The sequence below is a fragment of the Pelodiscus sinensis genome, chromosome 6, assembly GCF_052426305.1.
Source record: "Pelodiscus sinensis isolate ZL-2025 chromosome 6, ASM5242630v1, whole genome shotgun sequence".
NCBI classification, from domain to species: domain Eukaryota; kingdom Metazoa; phylum Chordata; order Testudines; family Trionychidae; genus Pelodiscus; species Pelodiscus sinensis.
In genome coordinates this window covers 114,606,851-114,631,682 of record NC_143057.1, presented here as the reverse complement: position 1 = coordinate 114,631,682, position 24,832 = coordinate 114,606,851, and the positions used below count along the sequence as shown (strand labels likewise).

At 38.2% G+C, this 24,832-nt stretch overlaps 1 protein-coding gene across 4 annotated transcripts in view; it reads left to right on the top strand.

The window, feature by feature from the left end:
- The window catches only part of DCC (DCC netrin 1 receptor), a 999,406-nt gene that overhangs the window by 483,878 nt on the left and 490,696 nt on the right, over nucleotides 1-24,832 (top strand). For all 4 annotated transcript variants that reach the window (XM_075932654.2, XM_075932652.2, XM_075932653.2 and 1 more), the window contains exons 4-5: nucleotides 5,710-5,860; nucleotides 6,273-6,409. In XM_075932654.2, coding sequence (XP_075788769.2) covers nucleotides 5,710-5,860; nucleotides 6,273-6,409 — 288 coding nt within the window. The remainder of the gene's footprint in view (nucleotides 1-5,709; nucleotides 5,861-6,272; nucleotides 6,410-24,832) is intronic.

Genomic DNA, 24,832 nt, shown 5'->3' with positions numbered 1-24,832 from the left:
ATTCTGTAAGCTATTTGATTGGGTACCACATGGTATTTGGATTAAGAAACTAGAACGACACAAAGTCAATGTGGTGAACATTAAATGAATATAAGAAATAAGTTGAATAGGACTGGTCCCAAGATAGACCTTTGGGGGACAGCACTAGTTCCCTCTCTCCATTCTGAAAACTCACCATTTATTCCTACTCTTTTTTTCCTGTCTTTTAACCAGTTATCAATCCACGAAAGGACCTTTCCTCTTATCCCATGCCAACTTACTTTACTTAAGAGCCTATGGGGAGGGACCTTGTCAAAAGCTTTTTGAAAATCTAAGTATACTTTATCCACTGGATTCCCCTTGTCCACATGTTTGTTGACCCCCTCAAAGAACTCTAGTAGATTAGTAGGGCATGATTTCCCTTTACAGAAACCATGTTGACTTTCCACCAACAGATTATGTTCATCTGTGTCTGAAAATTGTATTCTTTACTATAGTTTCAACTAATTTGCTGGTACTGACATTATTCCCACTGATCTGTAATTGCCATGATCACCTGGAGAGCCTTTTTTAAATATTGGCGTCACATTAGCTATCTTCCAGTCGTTAGGTACAGAAGCTGATTTAAAGGATAGGTTACAAACCGCAGCTAATAGTTCCGCAATTTCACATTTGAGGTCTTTCAGAACTTTTGGGTGAATGCCATTTGGTCCCAATGACTTGTTACTGTTAAGTTTATCAGTTTGTTCCAAAACCTCCTCAATGACACCTCAAACTGGGACAATTCCTCAGATTTGGATGAAGAACTGGCTAACTGATAGGTCTAAAAATGCAATTGCAAATGGGGAATCATCATTGAACAGATGTGTTTCTAGTGGAATCCTGCAGGGATGGGTTTATGGCCCTGTGCTACTTTAATATTTTTATTAATAAAATGCAACATGAAATCATTACTGATAAAGTTTCAGATGACCCAAAGACTGGTGAAGTGATATATAATAGAGAGGACCAGCAACTAATACAAAGCAATTTGGATTGTTTGGGAAGGTGGGCATGAGTAAACAATACATATTTCAATATATACTAAATATTTCAATATGGCCAAATGTAAAGGCATACACCTAGGAACAATGAATGCAGGTTATTTTTACAGGATGAGTGGACTCCTGGAAAGCAGTAACTCTGAAAAAGATGTGGGGGTGATGGTAATCATGAACTTTCAGTGTGACCCTGAGGCCAAAATAGCTAATGCAATCCCTGAATGAATAAAGAGGAGAATGCTGAGTAGGATCAAAGGAATTATGTATGTTTACATTCCTATTTCCTTGATGGTATGGATTCATAATTTGTTAAGGATATGGGACAATGTAGCTATATTACAGTTCCTCATTCTGTAACATTTTGCCACTGAAAATTAAATGGCAGCAGAAGAAGCTTTTCCAAAATATCTGTTTTCTTGACAAAAATCTGGTACACTTAATTAAAAAAAAAACCTCTATCTAAACAGCTAAAAGTAGTAACCCCAATCATAATGAAAGTGTTATGTTTATTTATACTTATATTTTTATTCCCATAAAAGTTCAGGGAAACTGGTGGTCCTAGGTTACACAGCAAGTCTGTAGCCAAGCTCACTCCTAATCCCTTCTTCCTACTATTAGTTGACAATGCCTCCCTGGCAGTTTTTAAGTGTATTTTGCAAATACTGCAGCAAAAAGAATACCTTGATGGGTCTCAGTGAAAATGTTATTATCTTTTTACCTATTTATTGCTTAGTCACATAGGTTCCTATAATATCCTATAGGTCAGCTAAGTCAGGCCTGAATTTCTTTCTGGGACAATGTATTTTAAAAAAGCACAATCCCAAACAAGTTACCACATTGTGGTTATGCTCTTTAATGCATTCTATATATTGACAGATCAGTATCGCTTTAATGACACATTTCTCTATCGTTGCTCACACATAACCCTTGCTTTCTCAGTAGGATTAACTATACAGCCTCTGGGCATGCCGGTGAGATCAGGTCAGGGAATTGGTTTGTCCTTGCCTCTGTGACAGGGGAGAGAAAAATTGGCTTTTAGAAAGTATAAAACTTTATCTCTTCTAATCAAATTTAGAAATGTGACTATGAGCACTTACAGACATTAATGTCCTATTAAAGGAATCTCTGTTCTGCAGTTTTCAATAGAAAAACTGCTTCAATAAGAAAATAACATCATAACAAATAACTGATATACAGTATTAGCCAAACATGTGGAGCAAAATTCATAAATATGACATGATAGTTCTCTTTCAGCTGAACAACTCTTACTAATGGAGTGTAGTGCAAAAGTAATTCAGTGCAAAAGGAGATTGTGTACTGCTGATCAGCGGAATAGGTCATCATGCAGAACAAGACCCAATTTTCATAGCAATAATGTACAGCATAGCTGAAATACGGTAGTGACAATGTCTGTCTCCTGCCAGGCACTCTCCATTTCTGTAGTTGAATGAGTGAAATTTCCTGCACTTTCCTTTGTAATTCATTCTTCATAGGCTCAGGAGGAGGGACAGTAAACAGATTCTGAATTATTCCTGTCTAAATTCCATTTGATATGAGATTAAATGAAGGGTGGATAATTAGCGGCCTGCCGGCCAGATGCAATTCATCAGAGTTAGTCACTAGTGGACCACCAGACACTGATAAAGTTTAATTTATTTGACCATCCACAGTACAGCTGCTCCCAGCTCCCATTGGCTGCAGTTTCTGGCCAATGGGAGCTACAGGAAGTAGCATGGGGCAAGCCACTGATTCCTGCAGTTCCTATTGGCTAAGAATGACAGCCAATGGGACCTGCAAGCAGCAGTACCTCTGAATAGTCAGGTAATAAAGGGACTGGTGGTGTGCCAAAGGCTAACCATAGTGAACTGTGTCTGGCTCACAGGCCACCTAATTGCCACTCCAAGATTAAATTCATCACAACCCTCATAAATGAGACATGATGTAGACATAAAACATGACTCTGGTTTCACAGTATCATAGAATACTAGAAATGGAAGGGACCTCGAGAGTCCAGCCTGTAGCCCCCCCTGCAGCATATCCAAGGCCTCTAAGAAAGAGACTGTGGACTGTCCTTACACTCTGAAGACTGCTGTTTTGATGTCCCTGTGCTACAGAGCAGGGCTGTGTGTTCTCATTTAACCATTCTCATTTTTTCTTATTCTTTTCTCTTTAACCAGTTGATGTTTAATAAATTGTATTTGCTTTGAACCTTATGAAGTGATCACTGGGCCAAGAAGGCCTGCAGTGTAAAGAGAGCACCTCGGAGTGGGGACACCCTAACTCCTGCCCCCAGTGACTACAAGGTCGGGGATTAAGGCCCAGGAAACCTGGGCCCAGCCTTGTTGGGGTTTCAAGGGCTCTGCTACTCAGGAGAGGGGAGGGGGAGCCCTCAGGATCAGGGAGGCCGTGGGGTAAAGGAAGTGGGAGCGGGGACTCAGATCCTTTCGCTGGTCCATTTCACCGGGGTGGTATAGAAGCCAGGAAAGTTCCCCACAATAGCGGGACCATTCCCCCGCTTACATTTCTATTAAGATCTTTGTTTCATTCTGATACAGTCTTTGGCTGTCCCCTACACTCCCTCGCACAGATAGATAGAGATTTCATTCAATTTTGCTGATGCTTCAAGAATGACTCACTTATCATTTGTATCTGCTTTTGAAGTGGACTTCCAAATGAAATACAGATATTGGGTAGTGCTGCTTTTTCATATGGCTTTTCTGTGGTTAAGCAGGAAAGAAAAGTTCAGAAAGAGGTCCAGACTTTCATGTATAAGGTCTTACTGGGGCAGGACATTGAAATGATGAAGTACAAGCTTTTGTTACCACACAGCACAGTATCTCCATCTCATGTCAGGCAATTTGTACATTAAGAAGTAAAAGCAGTAGTTGAGACAGGGAGGGAACGGGAGCAGCTGGGCTGAGTGTAGGCACCATGTGGCAAATTTCGATACTACAGGAGATAAAAGAAGCAGTCATGCTAGGAAACAGGTAGGGAAGGTAAGTCAGGCAAATAGAAATTGGATGAAAGTAAAGAGCACATTTCTGGAAAAAAAAAGCAGAAGCACAATTGTGCAATTGTATTATATATATGTGCAGAACTATCCCTACCCATATGCAGACTAGGCAGCTGAGTAGGGCATCGAAAAATTTGGGGTACCACTGAATCTTAATATCCACCCCTCCTCCCTTCCTATCTCTGTTCTGTGCCTCTGCTTCCTCTGGAGATGATCTAGTTAACTTAAAAGTGAAAAAGCCTGCCAGACCTTTTAGCAGACATTGAAACTGTGGAAGAGCCATTCAGGAGGTCATGAAGTCATTTAACAGGCATTTGCCAACCCCAGGTCTATGCTGTCAGTTTCTGTATTTATTGGTTAGTCTACAAGACCTTAGTTTAAAGTTTGCTTTAAAAATATTTCATTGGTGTGTTGCTAAAGATTATAAAATCACATGTCTAAAAAAATTGTCACCCCTAGGTCTTTTGTTGGGTGTAACAGTGCCAGTTTCATGAGTCCTTTGTATGGCTCCTTAAATGCTAAGGAAGGCCCTACAAATGTGTACTGAGAAACTGGGTGATTGCCTTCGCAGGTGACCATTTGCATTGCTGTTTCCATATGTGAATGCAGGTGGACAAAGGTGTGCAACATAAGCCTCCTGTTGTTAAAATTCTGGACCAAGAGAAATTTGAATAAATCAACTTAATGTTCTGTGTATCTAAATCATTTAAGACATAATTTGGAGTTATCATCAAAGCAAGGCTGAATAAATCCAGGGTTACATTGAATTTGAAAATTTTAACATTCAGATAAGCATTTTCAAGTTTAAAAAGAACACTAATTTAGCTATTTCATTGTTATTAATGTGTTCATTAAGCTACGTGTATCTGATACACTTTAACTGTGTCAAAAATTTGGCTAGGCATAAATGAAGGAAGAGAAAAAACAAGTAAAATAACAGATCCTAAATATAATATACTGTGTCTTTAATATAAAACAATGTTCTGTTTCATGATTACCTCTAGTTAATAGCATTTTGAAACTTCATCCTATTTTTGATGCTGTTATCTGGAAATATTTTTTAAAATGGTTAAACAAGATGTTAAATAGCCATTATTAAAGTTAACATTATCCATAATTTGTGATGGAATAAAGGATGTTTAATTATCACTGTAATATGGAAGTATATCAACTAGCTTCTTTTCAAGTATACAACAAAAATATTTACTGGATTCTTCTGCCTTTTATGTATTGTGATGCATAATTTTCTCATCATTGTCTGTTGTTTGATCTGCACCATTACTAGGATTTAATTTATTCTTGATATATTTAAACCTGCTTATCATGACCTTCAAAATACTGTGACTACCTTGACTCCAGCTTTTCTGATGTCCTTATTCATCACTTTCTCTCTTCTTGCCCTGAGTGCAACATTTTCTGTGGCCCTCCCAAGACCCAGCTCTGATTCCAATCTCTAAAGAATACTTCTACAACTATTCAGAATGATAACATCACCTCAGTTTCAAACACCTCCATTCCATGTCCCATTCTACACTTCTTTATTGCTGTTTTCTTTTCCTCTTCAGAGAGAACACTTGAAGACCTGAGTTCCTTTGGTCCATTATTAATAGGCTGTTTTGATTCCCTGTTCTGAAAACAAACAGCATTTTATGATAACTCTCTTTTTTTCTTTCATAGATCCAGGTTTGCACCGACAGCCATTTTTCCTGCAGAGACCGTTAAATGTTGTAGCTGTTGAGGGAAAAGACGCCGTTCTTGAATGTTGTGTCTCTGGGTATCCCATGCCTACCTTCATATGGATGCGAGGAGATGAAGTCATTCCTGTCAGGTATTTCATGCATGCGTCTTTTATATAATGAAATTTCATTTCCCAGTGTGAAGTGAAGACAAACATTAACTACCATTCTAAGTGTTGTCAGTTTGATGCACTTTTGAAGAGGTCAGGCTTTCATTTTAAGTACTAAGAAGACTGGATGTGCTCATGAAACCCTTGTTTTGTTCATTTGCAGCTTTGCATGCACATCTGAGGGCAGAACATGACCATAAATGTCTGCTTTTATGAAATGCTATTTAAATCAGAATGACATTCACAATTTAATTATAACATTTAATAACAACATTATAAGGTCAGAGCAAGCCAGCTAAGAATAGTTTATGGAGTACATTTGGATCTTGAGTACTTTTCTATGTATATGGTGATAGTTTAATGTGAACATGGGTGTCTTTTGTCAATGTTACAGATCCAAAAAGTATTCATTATTGGCTGGCAGTAACTTACTTATTTCTAATGTGACTGATGATGACTCTGGGACATACACTTGCATTGTCACCTACAAGAATGAGAACAGTAGTGCCTCTGCAGAACTCACAGTTATGGGTGAGTACAGATTTCCATGCTCTATGCAAGAGGAACCCTTTTGTTTTTCCAAGAATGTCGATAACTATTAGTGCTTATAAGTCCTTCCTCTGCAGGTCTCCGTGTACTTATCTGCAAACAGGTATGGTTCTCACTTTGAAAAAGATTTTCGGCCACCTAGAAATGATATATGCACAATATGAATATATCTCATGGGGGAACATCAAACAATAGAATAAAGCTTCTTTCAATGTCCTTGTTTTGTAATTACACATGAACCTCTTTAATCTGGGAAACAGGGTATGCTGGATTAAAGATTTTGCTGAGTCAGGGAGGGGGCTGCAGGAATGAAGCATGAAGGGTTGAGGGCAGGGCACTTACCTGATGTTCTGCTCCTGTGGGTGTATGTGGCTCTGTGCTCCCTACTGTCCCTGGTATCACCCCCAAAAGAGGCTCTGTGTACCACCATTTCCCTAGTTGTGGGGAGAGGGAGTGGCAGCGTGCAGAACCACTTCCTCCTCTGTATCATGGGTGTTTCAGGATGGGGTAGGTGGTGGTAAAAGGGACAGTTGTCTCGGTAATTGGTGATTCTAAGGGGCCAAGGCCTCTCAGCTGCACCATGTGATCTATGTGCCTCTGAGGGCTGGCTGCCCTGGCCCTAACGCTTCCGGAACTTGGAGCCTGGCCCCCTTCCTCCACCTTGATCAGCGGCCCATGGATGCTATCGGCTCCCCTGTTTAGGATTAGGAACCCCTAGAGTACGGAGGTTTAAGTGTACTGACAGATTATTTTTAGTGTCAAGACCCAAGTTTCTCCATTCTGTTACCTGCTTTTTCTTGTTTATATCATTGCAAATGGATATATAAGTGATCTGCAATCTTATTTTTTGCAAGGTTGTGCATAACTATAGTATTGCTTACAGAAACTGGCTTACTGCTTTCTGTTTTAGTTATTGCTCTGTTGTCTTGCTTTCACATTAGGTATTATGTTCCTGCAGTGTTGCTTTTAGTGGAAAGGCTTTAACAACCCTTGGGTTGAAGATCAGAAATTCAAGCAAAAATATGTTGTTGTTCCCCATCCCCAAGTTTGGAAAGTCATCTTCCATTCCATCCACTGAGCAATGATGCAGTGTGGATTTCCTATGTTACCTACTACATAAAAACGTTTTCTCCCTTGTTTCAGAAGAGAAGTATATAGGCTAACTAGCAAAATGTGTTGTCTGAGAAACATGAGGAAGGATGTCTTAGAAAATTTGAAATAGACTTTTCTCCCTTATTGTGTCAAATTTTAATAGAACCAGAATTATATTAAATTCTGAGAAGTGATTTTTTTTAATCGGAGCACAATACCACACTGCATTTGCATTATTCAATAAGATTTAAGAAAATACACAGATAATACTTTGTCAAACAATAGCATAATTTCAATGCACTGTTCATTTTGCTTTTTGGTTTTAAAGCTTATGCATAAAAATACTTTCATTAAAGAGCAGAGCCCAAATTTGGATTATAGGATATTCAATGCTTGTATAACAATATCCTTTTATCAAATCATAATGCAATGTTATAGTAATTATACATGATGGAAACTTTCATTCTGTTGCTCTAGGTACATTAATACAATACAGTGTCTTATTAGTTAGAGAATGAAAATTAAAAATGACTTTATAATTGCAAAAGTTCACTTTAATTATTTATTGTAAACCTGCATTTCCAGTTTGCAAATATTCAAACCCAGAAACAGAAGAAGACTTCTGGGATAAAGTGCTTATTTAGCTTTGCTGAAAGATGCTAATTGGAAACCAACAGTGAAATTATACAGCTCTGTATTTATTTGTGGATTATGGAACACCTATCTATTATGTGAATCTTATTTTTTTTCCCGATATAGTAGATTATAGGATCCCATGGCATGGACTAGGCTGAAATTACAAAGCCATGTATGAAAATTAATGGAAATTTCACATCCAAATCCTTTTGGGACTTGAAAAATCTCACTGCGTGTTTATTCTATGTAATGTACTTAACTATGGCTTGACTATGACTCTGTATAAGTATATAATAAGGTTATGCTAAAATGCATTATAAGTTTATATTTATTTTCATGCTTATACGGAGAAAAATATGTAATGGGGAGTGTTAATGCAATTTTGGATACAGACTTGGATTCAGATACTACAGTGATAATGATCATATGAGAAAGCTAGAGAAGTTTCAAAAGGTGGCACTTGTTACTTATTGAGCACCTACCAAGGTAAAAGATAGCACAATCATGACGCAGTGAGAATAACAATTAAATTTGGCATGGAAATATCCAATTGCATGCAAAATGCATAATAAGTGCTAATACAAACATTGTGCATGCAAAACAATCAAGTGAAGTTGTGGGGGGCAGGGTTTGCATAAATGTCTAGTCATATAAGCTAATGAAATATGGGTGTAATTTGTGGAGGTTCAACTTTTAAAAGTTTGGTAATTTGTTTTCATAAGCCTGAAGAGTGGCAGATTTAAATTAATGCCATGCATCATATTGATTAGCAACAGGTATTATGTTTGTATTGCTACAGTGATTATGTAAAATATTCAGCAAAAACTACACATGTAATAATAGTGGGCAATAGAAATCCCCATATATCCTTATTTTCATAAAAATTGGACATATATATTTGGTAAATTCATCTCCAGAAGTAGGAAATTGCTGCAAAGTTTATTAGAGTTGCTCATTCCATTACCTTAATTATGGACATATAATAGCTAATTGATGGTTTTATTCATTTCCCATTAGTGGAGGATAAATCTGTATATTTTCTTTAAAAAACAAGTTATTTATCTAACAAAAACTGTGAATTTCAAATGCATATTTTGCTGTAAAGCATCCATTGTTTATTAGAAATAAATTATTGCTTTAATGTAAACCATTTGTGTGAGAGTATATTCTAGAGAGAAGGGCTGACAAAACATTTTACACATGTCAGACACAAGAATTAAACACTCCAATAATTACATCTTTCCTGAAGGCTATGTGAGTGGGCCAATGCTAGATCAAAGTTAGTTACGTCACATGACAGGGTGGTAGCTTCATTATTTCAAACATAAAAGACTATCTGGCAGAGAAATGAGTATCTTTCACTGAGAATATCCTATGTATTACTTCTTTTGAGGATCTTAAAACAACCCCTCACCTATCCTGGCCATAATGGTAAAAACACATAGAGGAATGAAGTTGCTGGAAAGGCTAAATCATATTTGTTGCTACATTTTTAACTGAATATTTCATGTACAAATCCTTTTTGGTAGGATGTTAGTCATGTCTCCTTATTCAATGGAAAGTTTAAAAGTCCAGTAAATATTACCATCTAGCTTTATAAATCATTTGCATACTTGGAAATGATTTTTAGAGGACTAGGCTAAGTAAAAACAGATGTTTAATGATGACAGTAACTGGCAAGATGACTGCTATGGGAAGTTTGCTAATCAATGTCCATTATAATTCCTTCTTTTTAGATCTTCTTAAGCTTTCAGAAACATTCGTCTTTTTGGAATTGACAATTTTCCTGTTTAATCTTTTGGAGGTGAATTTAAAGCTTGAATAAAAGCTTGTTAGACATTTCTGTTTAGAAGATCAGGCCTGAGGAGAGCTGGATTATAGCACTCATCAAGCAAAGATCTTTCATTCTGCATGGAATCACATTGATTTCAGCATAGTGCTATGTTATTGAGCGATGGGATTGCCAAACCCAGCTGCTGTATTGGGACCTGAGTTTTGCTAGCAATTATTGTGATGAATGCATGTTTCTAAATTCTGTATTTTCCAGTGGAAAACATATGTGACTGTCCAATTTCAAACAATATAGAATTAGAATTGTGACTGTAAACTCCAGGAAGGCATACATGGCCTTTTGAAAATTAAGAAGATTTTTTCATCAAATAAACAATTGCATAGTACTGTGACGTTTTCAGGGCAATAATAAAAATGCATTTGGCTTTCAAAGCTACTTTTAATTGGGTTAAGATTATTGTATATAACATAATTATTATTCTCTCTCTGTGATTTAAAAATCCTGTAAATGTCTCCTCCAGAAACAATACAGAGGTCAACAGTTACACAGCAGTGCTAGGTCAGGACACTGGATTTGCATAGCTTTGTCACTGACTAGAGAGAAGTGGTCAGCAAAAGTAGAAGATTGTGTCCAAATGTGATGTTGGCAGAAAGAATTATAATCTATATAGAGACAACTTAGAAAATGCATTCAAACTACAGCCATATAACCAAGCACATTTTAGTGCTTAAGATCAACTGTTTTTTGCATCAGTTTTCTTTTCCAGCAAGAAATATGATCCTCCCTGTTGTTATGAGCCAAGTCTCCAGCAAGGCTAGGTTAGTTTGCTGAGACCAAGAGGTGGTTGGTATTGCAAAGGATGGTCAAGCCAATGTTTGTTCTTTGTCTTCATTTCCACTTCTACAACTTCTGTGGCCAGAATTTGTGTGCACAGATCAAATGGATGTAAAATACTGACTAATGGAGGCATGGAGCATGTTCCTGTGTGAGAATAATTTAGAAATAGAGTAAATGCAAGGAAGAAAGCCCTATGTTGAAATAATGTTGTGTGAGATGCTTGGTACTAAAGCCAGACAATTATATATGAAAGCGACAGAAGCATCTTTTGAACTTACCCACAAGTCTTGAGCCATTTATATATGTAAAATTCCATCTAGCACAGATATGAAAAATATGTCCAAGGATACACTTTGTTACTAAACAACAATGATAAAATAGTTCCAGCACTGTAAAATATCATTTGCTCTTCTTGAATTCCTGACAAAGAAACATCCTGAAGTAGATCTTCAACTCGAAGAAATGGGCATAATTATATTGAGATTTCTGAAGTGATGACAATTTAAACCAGCTGGGGAGCTGTCCCTCTTTACCTAGGCATGGTAGGATGACTTAAGGATCTCATATTAGTCTGTTCATCCAATATCGTTGAATGTTCTGCATGTGACCAATTGTTAATTATTTAGCAATTAGCTGAAGCAGGTTCAGTTCCAGATTTGGTCCAATCCCCCAGACACAGACAAACAGCTATAGGATCTATATCAAGCATTCTTAAAACTTAAATACCCACATGGGGAAGTGAAAAAACAGATTGACAGAGCCAAACGAGGACTCAGGCATCAGCTTCTTCAAGATAGGCCCACCAAAGAAAACAACAGAACACCACTGGTCATCACTTACAGCCCTCAACTTAAACCCTTCCAGCACACGAGTAACAATCTACAACCTATCCTGGAAAATGACCCCTAACTCTCACAGGCCGTGGGAGACCGGCCAATCCTCGCCTACAGACTACCTCCTAACCTGAAACAAATTCTTTCCAGCAAACATGCAGCACACCTTCATCATACTTATTCAGGAACCCACCCCTGCATGCAACTCCAGTGACAACTCTGTCCATACATCTATACAAGTGACATCATCACAGGACCTAACCATACAAGCCACCACATCAGAGACTCATATAACTGCACATCTACCAATGTGATCTATGCCATTAAGTGCCAGCAATGCCTTTCTGCCATGTATATTGGCCAAAATGGACAACCTGTATGACACAGGATTAATGGATGCAAATCAGATACTGAAAATGATAACACACAGAAACCTGTAGGAAATATTTTAACATGCCTGAGAACTCACTAATGGATCTAAAAGTGACTATATTATTACAAAGCAATTTCAAAAACCAACTTGAGAGAGACACTGCAGAACTTGGTTTCATTTACAGTTGTGACACCTGGAAATGAGGTCTGAACAGACATGAACTGGATGGGCTGCTACATTCCACACCCTAATGACAAAAAACACTAAGCACTGGGTACTTACAGCCCACTCTATTAGCTTCATTTAGCATGGGCTCGCTATTTAACAATATTTTTCCCCATTTTTTTCCTTCTCTTTTCCTCTCCATACCCTCACTTTCTCTACTATTTAGTTCTACTCTGGACCCCTTAACTCAATTCATCCAAAGAAGTGGGCTGTGCCCATGAAAACTCATGATATCTATATTTTTTATTAGTCTCTAAGGGTGTATTTACACAGCACTGTATTTTGGAATAACGGCCGTTATTTTAAAATAACAATGCGAGTGTCTACACAGCAATTATGTTATTTTGAAATAATTTTGAAATAACAGGCGGCTTATTTCAAAATCTGCAAACCTCATTCCACGAGGAATAACGCTTATTCTGAAATAGCTATTTTGAAATAGGAGTAGAATGGATGCTCCACTGCTGCTATTTTGAAATAGCTCTTCTCCATGGCCATTCAAAGTAATTACTCCCCAATGCCTCCTGGGGCTCTAAATCGAGATAGGCTTTCCTAATGTGGGTGTGCTGCCTTGGACTAATTTTGAGGCTCTCCTGTAGTGTAGATGTGCTATTTCAAAATAAGCTATTTTGGGGGGGAAGAAAGGGTATCCAGAATAGTTTATTTCAAAATAAGCTGCTGTGTAGATGTACCCTAAGGTGCTGCAGGACTATTTGTTGTTTTTTAAGATTTTTTTCATTTACAAACTAACATGGCTATCCCTCTGAAAATATGCTTGAGATTTGGCATGAGTGATGCACAAATAATGTATTTAGCTTGGGTATTGAGAACATATTTTGCACTGTCCTGTTGGGAAGTGGCATAGGCTCCCCATGCTCAGTGAAGGAGCAAGAGCTGCAAACATGAAACAGAATGGATAAATATAGGAGGACTGCTGGCAATTCAACACTATACCTACTAAAATGCAGCTAGTCCTTCCAAAAGGCACAGGCTGAACTGGAGGGATCAATACTTCTTTTCATCTTTGTTTTCTCTTATTTAGACAATTTTTAAAATACATATTATGTGATCAATAGACTTTAAGGGCGCCACAGGAACAGTTATTTTCTATCCAGTAAACACCATTTGGACAGCGGTAGAATGTGTTTTATGCATTTCATTGAGTGGCTGTAATGTTTCCTTGAGAATGACTGTTGCATCATGCTTATGGAGAAAATGAGAAGATTATGAAGTTGATACAGATGAAGGTACTAAAAATGTCACAGAAAGCATTGCTATTGGCAATATGCCCTGCATTGATCTTAAAATATGAAGTCCTCTCCTAGAATTTTTTAAAGTAACTAAAAATTGTAGACTTTGTGTCATACAGAATGCTATATTTGTTGACTCTCAGTTTTTATTAAAGCTGTGAAGGAAGTTTTACTCTTCTACCCCCATACGTGAGCTGCCTTTATATAAGATTCTCAAGTAAAGGCAGATCACTTTGGGAGAATCTGACAGGTTTTGGTCATGAGTAAATCTTCTTGTGATTTGTTTGCATCCCAGGTGCTTCTGATAAGAAGCAGGGGGGAAAAAAGGAAAGGAGAAAAGCAGAAGTGTGTGGAAAAATAGAGGGGATCAGAGACGTTATGAAGATATCTCCGCTTAGAGTCTGTGTTTCAAGTTTGCCTCAACTAAAGAAAACTTTATTGATTGGATATAGGTGGATGTTGGATGGGAATTAAAGTACTAGGCACCTAGGTCATTTTTTGAAAATGGGACTTAGGCACAAAAGGGGAATGGCTGCCACACAACTTTCTGAGAGAGATAGGAGCCTAACTGTTCTTTGGGTCTTTAAAAATCTGTCTGTTAGGTTCCTAAGGCCTTGTCTACACTTCCCTGCAGCACCAGTCTCCAGGTATTGATCTCACAGGGGTTGATTTAGTGGTCTACTAAAGGCCCACTAAATCGACCCCAATTGTGCTGCTGTCAACTCTGGTACTCCACTGGATTGAGAAGAGTGAGGATAGTCAATGGGTGAGTTTGTTCTATCAGCCTCTAGCAGTGGAAACACTGCGGTAACTCAAACTAGATTGACTCCAGCGATGCTATTAAGGCCTGCACTAAGTCATGTACGTGTTCTTCAAATTTTTACCATTGTTTAATATTTAAGGCCTTTTCCCATGCTCAAAAATTAAGCTGTAAATCAGGGCTGGGCAAGATGTAGCCCAGGGGCCAGATCCAGCTGGCCTAACACTTTGATCCAGCCCATAGACTGCATCTGGCTGCTTTCTATTTATATCCTCCTGCCCATGCCATCGAATTTCCAGGTGGTAGCTCGGACAGCAGGATCCCATTTAAATGACACATGGCTCCCAGTTGCAGTGTTACCCCAGCAGGGACCAGAGCCACGAGCTCTTTAAATAGTGGCAATGTGGTAGCAGCACGGCTGGGAGCTGGGAGCTCATTGCTGTGTTTTTAATTCTAAACCTCCAGCCCCAGACAACTCTGGGGAGAGGCTAGTTCCCAGCCCTGTCCTTTTGCCCTAGGTCTCTCCTCTTCAGGGGTGGAGCTAGTCCATGACCACGTACGAAAAGTCCTCGTGGCCTTCCTGCAAAAATTATTGCCCTTCCCTGATGTAAATTGTATAATTTTTTTTGTACTACACTGATGTTTGGCTCATGAGGGTCAAAATGAAGGGCCTTATGCTGCTAATGCTTGATCACAGCAGACTTTTTTCACTATTTCAGAGGCAGGATTTGGCCAGGTATACATGCAGAAGGAACATAGTTTCATTTGCTGTACCTCCCACTCATTCTGACCTTACAGATGTCCATGACTATGCATACAGATGCATAATTATCTCTTGTTTGAATCTCTTATTCTTTAGAAGAACTAATATTATTCATTAATTTTTCAATGTGGTGTAATTAAAAAACAAAAACAGTTATTAAATTCCAATTTAAATATTTATTCTCTTCCTCCCCTCCCGAGAAATAAGCAACAGGAGATAGGAATGTACAAACAAAAAAGAATCATACACTCTTTTAATGCTGTTGCTTAGCAACTACACCATCTTGACTCAGACTGATTTTCAAAATTGGTTTTGTATGCTGTTTTAGAACTAATTTGCTCATACAAATGGTTGTCTGCTTTCAGTTGCAGGGTTTGCAGCTGAACACACATTTTGAAAATCAGGTCAAAATGGAAATTAGTTAACTGCTAGGATCTTCTACATAGCTACATTTTAAAATTGTGACTGTATGCTAAACTTTACTAAGATTTATTGTAGCTGGCCGCAACTCAGAATAATTATGAGTATGTGTTGACATCCATGGTAAAATAATAAAATGTAGTACATTCTAATAGAACACAATATATTTAGTTACAAGCTACCTATTCCATCAAATTAATTGTTACTATTCTGTTATGTATGTTGATTCTATGCCTTTTTGACATTTTCAGTACTATTCTACATGATGCAAGAGAAAACGTCATTTTTCATGGCATTCCAAGTTTTTCTTCATTCAGGAATTGATTTGATATTTATAAATCACTTCTTATACTTTAGAGTAAAAAAGAATGCAATCCATTTAATGGATCTTGCAATTTATTACATTTTGGGCACAACAGACTGTTTGTGCAAAAATTACAGGAAATGGGCCTAAATTACCAAATTCTGTTTTCCTATGATGTATTATTATTGGCAAGATCTTAAGAGTGGCACTCTAAGGGTATGTCTAAACTACATGGCTCCGTCGACAGAGCCATGTAGATTTGTTGTTTTGGCAAAGGCAAATGAAGCCACGATTTAAATGATCGCGGCTTCATTTAAATTTACATGGCTGCTGCGCTGACCGACAAACAGCTAATCAGCTGTTTGTCGGCTCAGTGCACTAGTCTGGACGCTCCCCTGCCGACATCAAAGCCCTTTGTCAGCAGCCCCGGTAAACCTCATCCCACGAGGAATAACGGGGCTGCCAACAAAGGGCTTTGATGTCGGCAGGGGAGCGTCCAGACTAGCGTGCTGAGCAGACAAACAGCTGATCAGCTGTTTGTCGGCTCAGTGCGGCAGCCATGTAAATTTAAATGAAGCCGCGATCATTTAAATCGCGGCTTCATTTGCCTTTGCCTATGTGTCTAATCTACATGCCTCTGATGACAGAGACATGTAGTCTAGACACAGCCTCAGTGCCTATTGTCCTTCAAAATAGCTAGGATAGATTTGTAGTTAAGAATGTGGACTGGCAAGATCTAAATTATCTGAATGACTTTGTCAATTAGTGAAACTGGCAGTTCATCATACCTGAGAGATCAGTTCCAGATCAAGACTGTGACAGCTCCTTAACAGGTATAAATTAAGACAGCTCTGGCCCTACATCCTATCTTTCTCCAACTATAAAATGGGAAGAATGGTGTTTGTCTATCTCATTGTTTTGACATTTAATTACTACAGATGTTTTAAAAAACTCAAAGCCCTTTAAAATTTCTTCTGACCCAATGGAAACAAGGTAAATTTATGGGAATTTAGGCTAAGTCTAACCTTATTATGATGCTTTAGAGAGGTAGCTGAGTTAGTCTGTACAGGAGAAACTTAAAAAACACCAATAGTCTTTAAAATGCTACCAGACTAACAAAACATGTAGGTGGTATCATGAGCTTTCATGGACACAGCCCACTTCTTGTAGACTACTTCCACTGCATGGTCCCCTAGCACTGATGTATATATCTTGAAGTGTAAATGGTGAAACCCTACTTAGGTGAGTTGAGTACACACCAAAATTTTAGCATATATGCCCTGAACAGCTTTCTAGACACCAGTCAGCACCTGCCATAGCTATTTCCTATTAGTGCCTGATTTTTAATTTTTTTTCATAAAGGTAAAGTCATGAAATGCAGCTATTAAAAACCCCTCAAAATGACCCATTCAAAAAGCTGGCATTACTTTTCATTTTACCATGGAGTGTGGGTTTATTTGTAGTTGGGTTTTTTGTTTTGTTGTTTTCCTATAGATATTGGCATCTGCTGTTGCTAAACTGTTTCACTGAGTAACAAATACATAAATAAATCCTGAAAGAAAACATATTTATGCTATTTATATTAAATCCCACAAAAGTTGTACCTTATGCCCCACATAGGAGGTTATATATTGAAAGAGCTTAGAGTCATATTTTCAAGTGCTCAGTATCCATATCGGGGCCACTTTTCAAGAGTTTATTCCCCCTGAAGCACCTGAATAAGAGCTAGGTTTTCAAAAGAGCTCAGGCATTGAGCTTTCTTGAAATCTGGTCCCAGCTATGGGCATTAAGCTTTCCTGAGAATCCTCGCCATAAGAATGATTTCAAAAATATGGTGTGAAAGGCTCTTAAATATCACTCTACAGGTGCTGTGCTTGTATCAGCTGGCAACTTCTGTGATTGTTGAATAATAAAGCAAGAAATATCCATGTCATAGTACTATCTCATCATTAATATATTATGGATGTTTGCATATTATTCATTTATTTGCCATAGCATCATCAGGGAGCTAAACATATTCTGAAGACAGAAGACAAAAAGCTAGGAAAACACAAAATAAAAGGGGACTTTCTGTATAGTGCTGACTGGTTTTGTAGAGTAAAAGTGACAGATTCCTCTCCTCTTCCCCCCTGCGCACACAGATCCTCCAAACAGGTTGTAAAAAAATTTAGAAAACCAGTCATGATTATGCTCCTAAGAGGACCAGGACTTTTTCATAACATTGGCTTTCCTGTGGAAGCACTGTCATTTTTCTGGTAGGAGTTTTTCGTGATTCATACTTTGACCTTAATACTTTTAAATTTGTTGTTGGATTTTCACATCTAGTTTTGTTACTAGAAGAGCAGACAGAAATACTTGTAGCTGAGTGCTTCTGAGCACGATCTTTTAACTTTCAAGCTATAAGTTCAAGACTGCATAAATATATGCTGTAATGGCATAAGTGGTTTCTTGTTTCTGTCAAAGTATTTTGCACTACAGTACTGGGTGTACATTTATTGAACCGTGCAGGAGCACTTTCTGCAGCAAAGAGCTTGACAAAAATGTTAGGCTGATACCTTTTATAAACCTATAAAATGTCTAGTTTCATTATCATCATTTGAAAAAAATGGAATTGATAATACGTTGGGTTTGACTTGCTTTCTTGTTCGGTCAAGGAAAATTCTAGGAAGTGGAATTGTGTCCCTGAAATGGACCATCCTGAGCATCATATTTGGTGTATACTGTTTAATAAATGACAGGAAAATGAGAAGCATGAAGCTTAAAAGTTTTTGTGGAAAGTCTTACTATTCTATTATTATAACATAAATTAATGACAGAGTTCATTGGATCAGTCTCTACCCTTTTGCTTCAAAGTTTCTGTTTGGTTCAAGCTTTGACAAGAGTGATTGAGCTTCAGTTTGATTAGTTTTTTTTTTAGATTCTCTGTGAAGTGAATGATGAACTTCACTCAGATGTGGATTATACAGTAGTTTGCATAAAGTGAGTATGTTTAACACAAATCAGAGCAAGCTGACAGCCTTCAATTAAAAAAATAGAAAAGGAAATGGGAAACACAGATTCCAGGATATGGTTTATAATATCCACTAACTTCTTATTGTAGCTATCTGCCTAATGGTTATTCCCCACTTGGATAGAAGACTTCCAGTGTCAGGACTGCCCCAACTCAACAGCAACTCAACCTATATTATGATGCACACAGCAGTCTTCATTCCCTTACTTCTTATTCATTTTGATATTCTTCAGATTCTTAGAAGAAATGTGTCATGTCAGTTGTACTGAGTATATTCACCACTTGGGCTGTGTCCAGACTCCATGCCTCCGTCGACGGAGGCATGTAGATTAGCGAGATCGGAAGAGGGAAATGAAGCCGCGATTAAAATAATCGCGGCTTCATTTAAATTTAAATGGCTGCCCCGATCTGCCGATCAGCTGTTTGTCGGCAGATCGGGAGAGTCTGGACGCGATGCCCCGACAAAGAAGCCTTTCTTCATCGACACAGGTAAGCCTCGTGAAACCAGGTTTACCTGTGTCGATGAAGAAAGGCTTCTTTGTCGGGGCATCGCGTCCAGACTCTCCCGATCTGCCGACAAACAGCTGATCGGCAGATCGGGGCAGCCATTTAAATTTAAATGAAGCCGCGATTATTTTAATCGCGGCTTCATTTCCCTCTTCCGATCTCGCTAATCTACATGCCTCCGTCGACGGAGGCATGGAGTCTGGACACACCCTTGGTGGGAAAGAATAATATTGGAGTCATTTACAGCTCTCATACTGGTAGTTTGCTAGTGCCCATTGGGGAACTCAGACACTACTTGTATTCAGTGTAGACAACCAGTGTATAATATGGGTGTTTCATTTAGGACAGATTTTCAAAGATGTTGGAATAAATGATTCAGGTGGCGTTAACTAAATGTTGTAAAGGTCCTAGCAAAGGCTTCCCAAAAGGTTATTGGGGTAATACATCTATTTATTCACTCAGGCGCACATTTTAGATATGTCAGAGGGGAATACTGACTTGTATCTAAATGATGGATACGTCATTGTTCATATAAACTGCATAAGTAAACCTACTTGAATCTCAAGTGATTGCTAAATACATGTGGATTTTTGGATGAGGAGCACTACTTTTCTATATAAAACAGGAACTGGAAAGTAAATTAAGATCTTTCTAGTAAATATATTTGAATCTAAAGTGATACAATTTACAGTAAACCATCCTTCCTTGGACTTTTTCTGTAATTTCATATTACTGTATAAATTCTTTATAGGAGTGGTCTATGTAAGCTGTGAAAAGTACTAGTCACAGAAATTCTCCATCCACAGACTGCATGTGGCACTAGTTTGAGTAGTACATGCATTAATATTGCCAAATTAGTGCCAGGTATTGTACTGATGTTTATTAAATGATTACATGTCCACTTGAAACTTGACTAAGGGCACCAAAGTCATGTTGACCACCAAAGTAGATTAGCTATTGAGGAATAGATAGAGCAGATTCCATTTCATTCAAACAAAATTTTATTCAAAGGATTTCTACTATATAGCATCCACATAGTGCTCAAAACAATCCCCAGCAATCCTTTGAAGTGAGACTGAAACTAAAAAAAAAAGTCTGAAAAGTCAAATATGCAGCGTTTTAGAATACTATGAATAAGTTTTGTTGTATGTAGATAGGCAAAACCAATATGGATAGGATTTTCTCTCTTATTTTCTCTTAAGTTTATTGTAAATGTATTAGTAAGCATAGTATGGGATGTGTGAGCACCATTTTATTTCAATCTAGCTAATTAAATCATAGCTGTAGTCCAATTAGACTTAACCATGAGTGTTTTAACCACCTTTTATGTAAAGAGAAGAAATCATAAAATAAGTTATCTCTTTCTCATATAACGGAGAGAGGTGCTTTTTATGTGTAGGTATTTAACCATTAGTAAGAAAACTAGCAGACTAGGCAGACAGCAATAGCTAGAACTGAGAATAAGGCATCAGCAGACTGTAGCAGACTTTCTCTCCCTGAACTTTAGCTAGGCTATAGATGGGAAAGTCATGTTCCGTTTTCTGTTTTCTTACCCTTTAGTACTAAGGTCCCTCCCTTGGCAACATTATCATTTTTATACTGATGGTTTCATTGAAATGATGAGAAGAATGAGCAGAGCAATTTTTTTAATGAACTCCTTTTTTTTTTTTTTTTTTTTGTGGGAGAGGAAATAGTTTTGATAAAGTGGTGGGAAGTAGCAGAAGATTATTTCAGAATTATGTGCCATAAGATTCATTTATCTAAATGAGCCATCTGGGGGGAAAAGATACATTATGCAAATATTTATGAGGCCTAAACATTCTAAAATATTCAGAAAAAAGAGCGCACAGTTCCAGAGTGGCAATATATTTTGTGCTGACAATATACACTTTCTTGTTTTCATGTTCCTTTTTGCTATCAGTGTTCCTGCAATAATGTATTCATTTCCCATAGTTGGATGGTTTGATAGCTTTTTAAAAGAATCACACTGCAAACCATATAAACTATGGATAGACATACAGGCTTGTATACAAGAACTTTCAGAGCCTTCATCCATCCCTTTACCCAAGAGTGAAACTTTGTTCAGGTTTGAAAAGTCCTCTTCCCACAACAACAAAGTCCATGTGCTCTATTTTCTTTAGATGACTTCCTTGCTGTACCTTCTAACCCTATCTGACCCCATAGCTGTTCCTTCCTCCAGTTCATCCAGTTGACTTCAAACCAGTCCCTTCTTTTTTCCATGGGAGGAGAATACTAATGTATCTGTTCTGACTTTTTTTCCATCTGACTCAACCCCCTCTCTATCCGTTGGCTGTTCTTTTCTTTCCCTGTAATGAGCTATGCACTGTACCTAAAAAGTCTATGTACCTCCCTGATCCAAGATTAATATTTGCTTCAAAGTTCTGGGATCTCTGGGATTTCCACCTATCCTAAATATGTACAGCATACTTTGAAGTCTAGTGAATGCCATACTGAACTCATGATTTTTAGTAAAGGCATTTTTTGTATGGTTTTGTGGCCTGTAGTCTACCTATTAGCAAACTTGATTAGCAAGTTTGATGGACTTTCTTGTTCATGGTTTAAACAAAAACAGCTTCCACCAAATCCCAAAACCACTACCATCACTACCACCAAATTAATCCCTAATTTTTCTCATAAAGTTTTGAGAGCTAAGGGTTGATTTTCTATGTTTCACCCCATATATTTATTATAGTATTTTAGGAGCAGTCAAGTTAGATATCTTGTCATGTTTGCAATTTAAGAGATTAAATATGGCAATGCAAGGAAAAAATCTTTAGTCACAGTTCCTGTGGATTTTTTCACTTTGAACTTTGGATTCAAATGAACTCAAGGCAAATTTGTCAAAGTATTTCATTTCATTTATTTGGTTGCAAATCTAAATTAGCTAACATTTGTTAGCCAAGTTTGCCATGAGATTGGGCTGAGAATCAAATTTGTAAAGAAACTTGTGTGATTTGAGGTTGTTTCACAGAACTAGGAATGTTAGTCAAGTTGGAGAAAAAAGTCTGATTTCTCATAAAATAGACTTGTGGTGTTTGAAGACTTCAGGTGGTCAGATCACTGCATCATACAGCTTCTGTTTTGCTGAGGGTTTCCTGAATATGGTTCAAATCTGCAAATGTATAATTCGTTAGTTGTTACAGGGCAACATTATACTAGTTTTGATTCATATATTTTTGCTTTAAAAAGTGTCAGTCTCTGCGGGCACATCTACACAGCAGGCTATAAAGCCAAAATAAGCTACACAACTTGAGCTACATCAGTTGCGTAGCTTAAGTTGAAATAGCTTATTTCGGCTTTTGGTGCTATCTACGCTGCAGGAAGTCTGAGGAAGAGCACTCTTCCTCCAACTTCCCCTACTTCTTGTAAAATGAGGGTTACAGGAATCGGAGTAAGAAGTCCTCCAGCTCAACTTTATTTTGACATGGTGTCAAAATAACTGCTTGTAGTGTAGATGTGGACTATGTCTTTTTGGAATAATGTCAGTTATTCCAAAATAATGCTGCTGTGTAGAGGTACCTTGAGACTGCTCCTTGAGTGACTTAGCATGGGAATTAATTGAAGACTGTATCCATTTTGTCCATTATCTAGAAATACTGTATTTGAAAAATATGTACATTCATAGTGCATAATTTTTTTATATTTGCAAAGCAAAGTGTTATGTGTAATTAAACTAAATTGTCAAGTGTTGTTGAACTGCATACCTTTGGAATTAGTGTTTCAAATATTTTTCAAATGCCTTTTGAATGTATTGGTTCATGAGGCTGGGATTCATCTTTGTTCACTCTGTGTTAATTGTTAACACTCCTACAAATATATTATTTGTCTCCCTGCCAGAATCTTTAATTCACAATAATTTGCAGCGTGACAGCTTTTCTCAGTCATCTGTTTATGCCAGCACACCAGCGTTTGGTAAATATATACTTTAAACTGAATGGGTAGCTAATCATTTTCAGACTCTTTACCATGGTTATTTCATTTCAGTCATTGGAGAAAAAGTCCCAGGGATGTATATACAAGTTTTGCATTCAGTGGGCAGGATTTCGCTGCTCCTGCATAAAATGTATAGTAGTAGTTAATACTGCATGTGCAAGGGAGCCTATAGCCATTCTAAGCCCCTGGGTAAAGGGGGGTAGCTCTGTGCTTCCAGCAGGGGCATGGTCTCAGGAGGAAGGGGTGGTGATGAAGGCTGACAGTCCTCAGCACCACCCTTGACCACGTCTTCCCTGTCGTACTTCAGTGTCATACTTCAGTGTTCAGTGTCAGGGTTCTTGGCACTCCTTACAAGACCTTTATTCCGTCGGTGATAATAAACTTTTGGCTGCGTGCATCATTGTCAATGCTCCCTTGATCTAGAATATTAGACCCCATACAGTTGGGTCAACACAGGAGATCTCTGAGAGCCCCTGGAACCAACAGATGCAGGCAAGGGTAAAATCATTGAGCAGGTTTATTGTCAAATGTGACGTACTAATAGTTGTTAGCAGAAATTGTCAACGCTAAACTACTGTGCATTTGGCATGCGTTGACAATGTACCAACACATAGCAGGCCTATTGCCAAATAACAGATATAGTGGTTAGTAAGCCACTGTGAATTCTGTAAGTGTCAGCAATGACACCTGCCTAGTGCACTCCCCCACGGTCAGAGCGTACCCTTTGTGTTGTCCTTTTATAGACAGGTACAAACAACTTACATCACTTCTTTACGTACCAGGTTACCACTCTCTGTTGCCCAGTTACCACCCCTCACCTTACGGAAGGGGGGCTTGTCTTCTATCCTTCATGCTGTCAATTTTGACCCATTCCTGAACCCAGATCGGTATGTGCATAGTTTCTAGGGAATCTTTGTACCAAGACATTCTTTATTAAGATGTTCTGCTGCTCTCTTTTAGCTTATAGTCTATACCTGGTGCCTCTCTATGTCCCAATCACACAGTTATTACGAGGGCCTCTTTCTTGGCTCCTGTGTTACTGAACCAAAAGTTTGCTCACTAGATTTCAAGCCTATTGCTGTTTTCATGTTACAGTCCTCTATTCAGGCCTGCTGACACCATGTTACAAACCCTCAACTTACTCCATACCCAACAGTGCCTGGAGTGCACTGCATGGTGTCCCCACCTCTCCAGGCAGCCCTTAAACCCACCTGTAGCATGACAGTAATTTAAAGTCCTCGGGGCTCCAGCCCCATTTGAATCAGCGGGCCCCCAAGGCAGTTTTTCCCTTTTTTCTCATATCCCTCCCCTCCACCCCCCGCAGTGGTCTTGGGCATATGGTATAGCAAGTCCAACCTTTTTAAGAGGGAAAATTGTATTTTGCTTGTAACTCTGCATATTAAGGAAGAAGACAATCCTTCAGAATGACAGAAGAGAGTTTAGAGCTAACTGCCAGTCTCTACTAGGCCTAGTGCACTAGGTTTAGAGCTAACTAGGTCCCTACTAGGCAGCTCATACATTGAAATCTGAATTAAAAACACTTTCTGAACCCCAAAGCCTAAGGGAGGGACAAAAATCCTTTCAGAATATTGTTACCCTATCTGATGCTGTGTGTGAGAGCAGAGCGTGTAGTGTCTGAACATAAGACA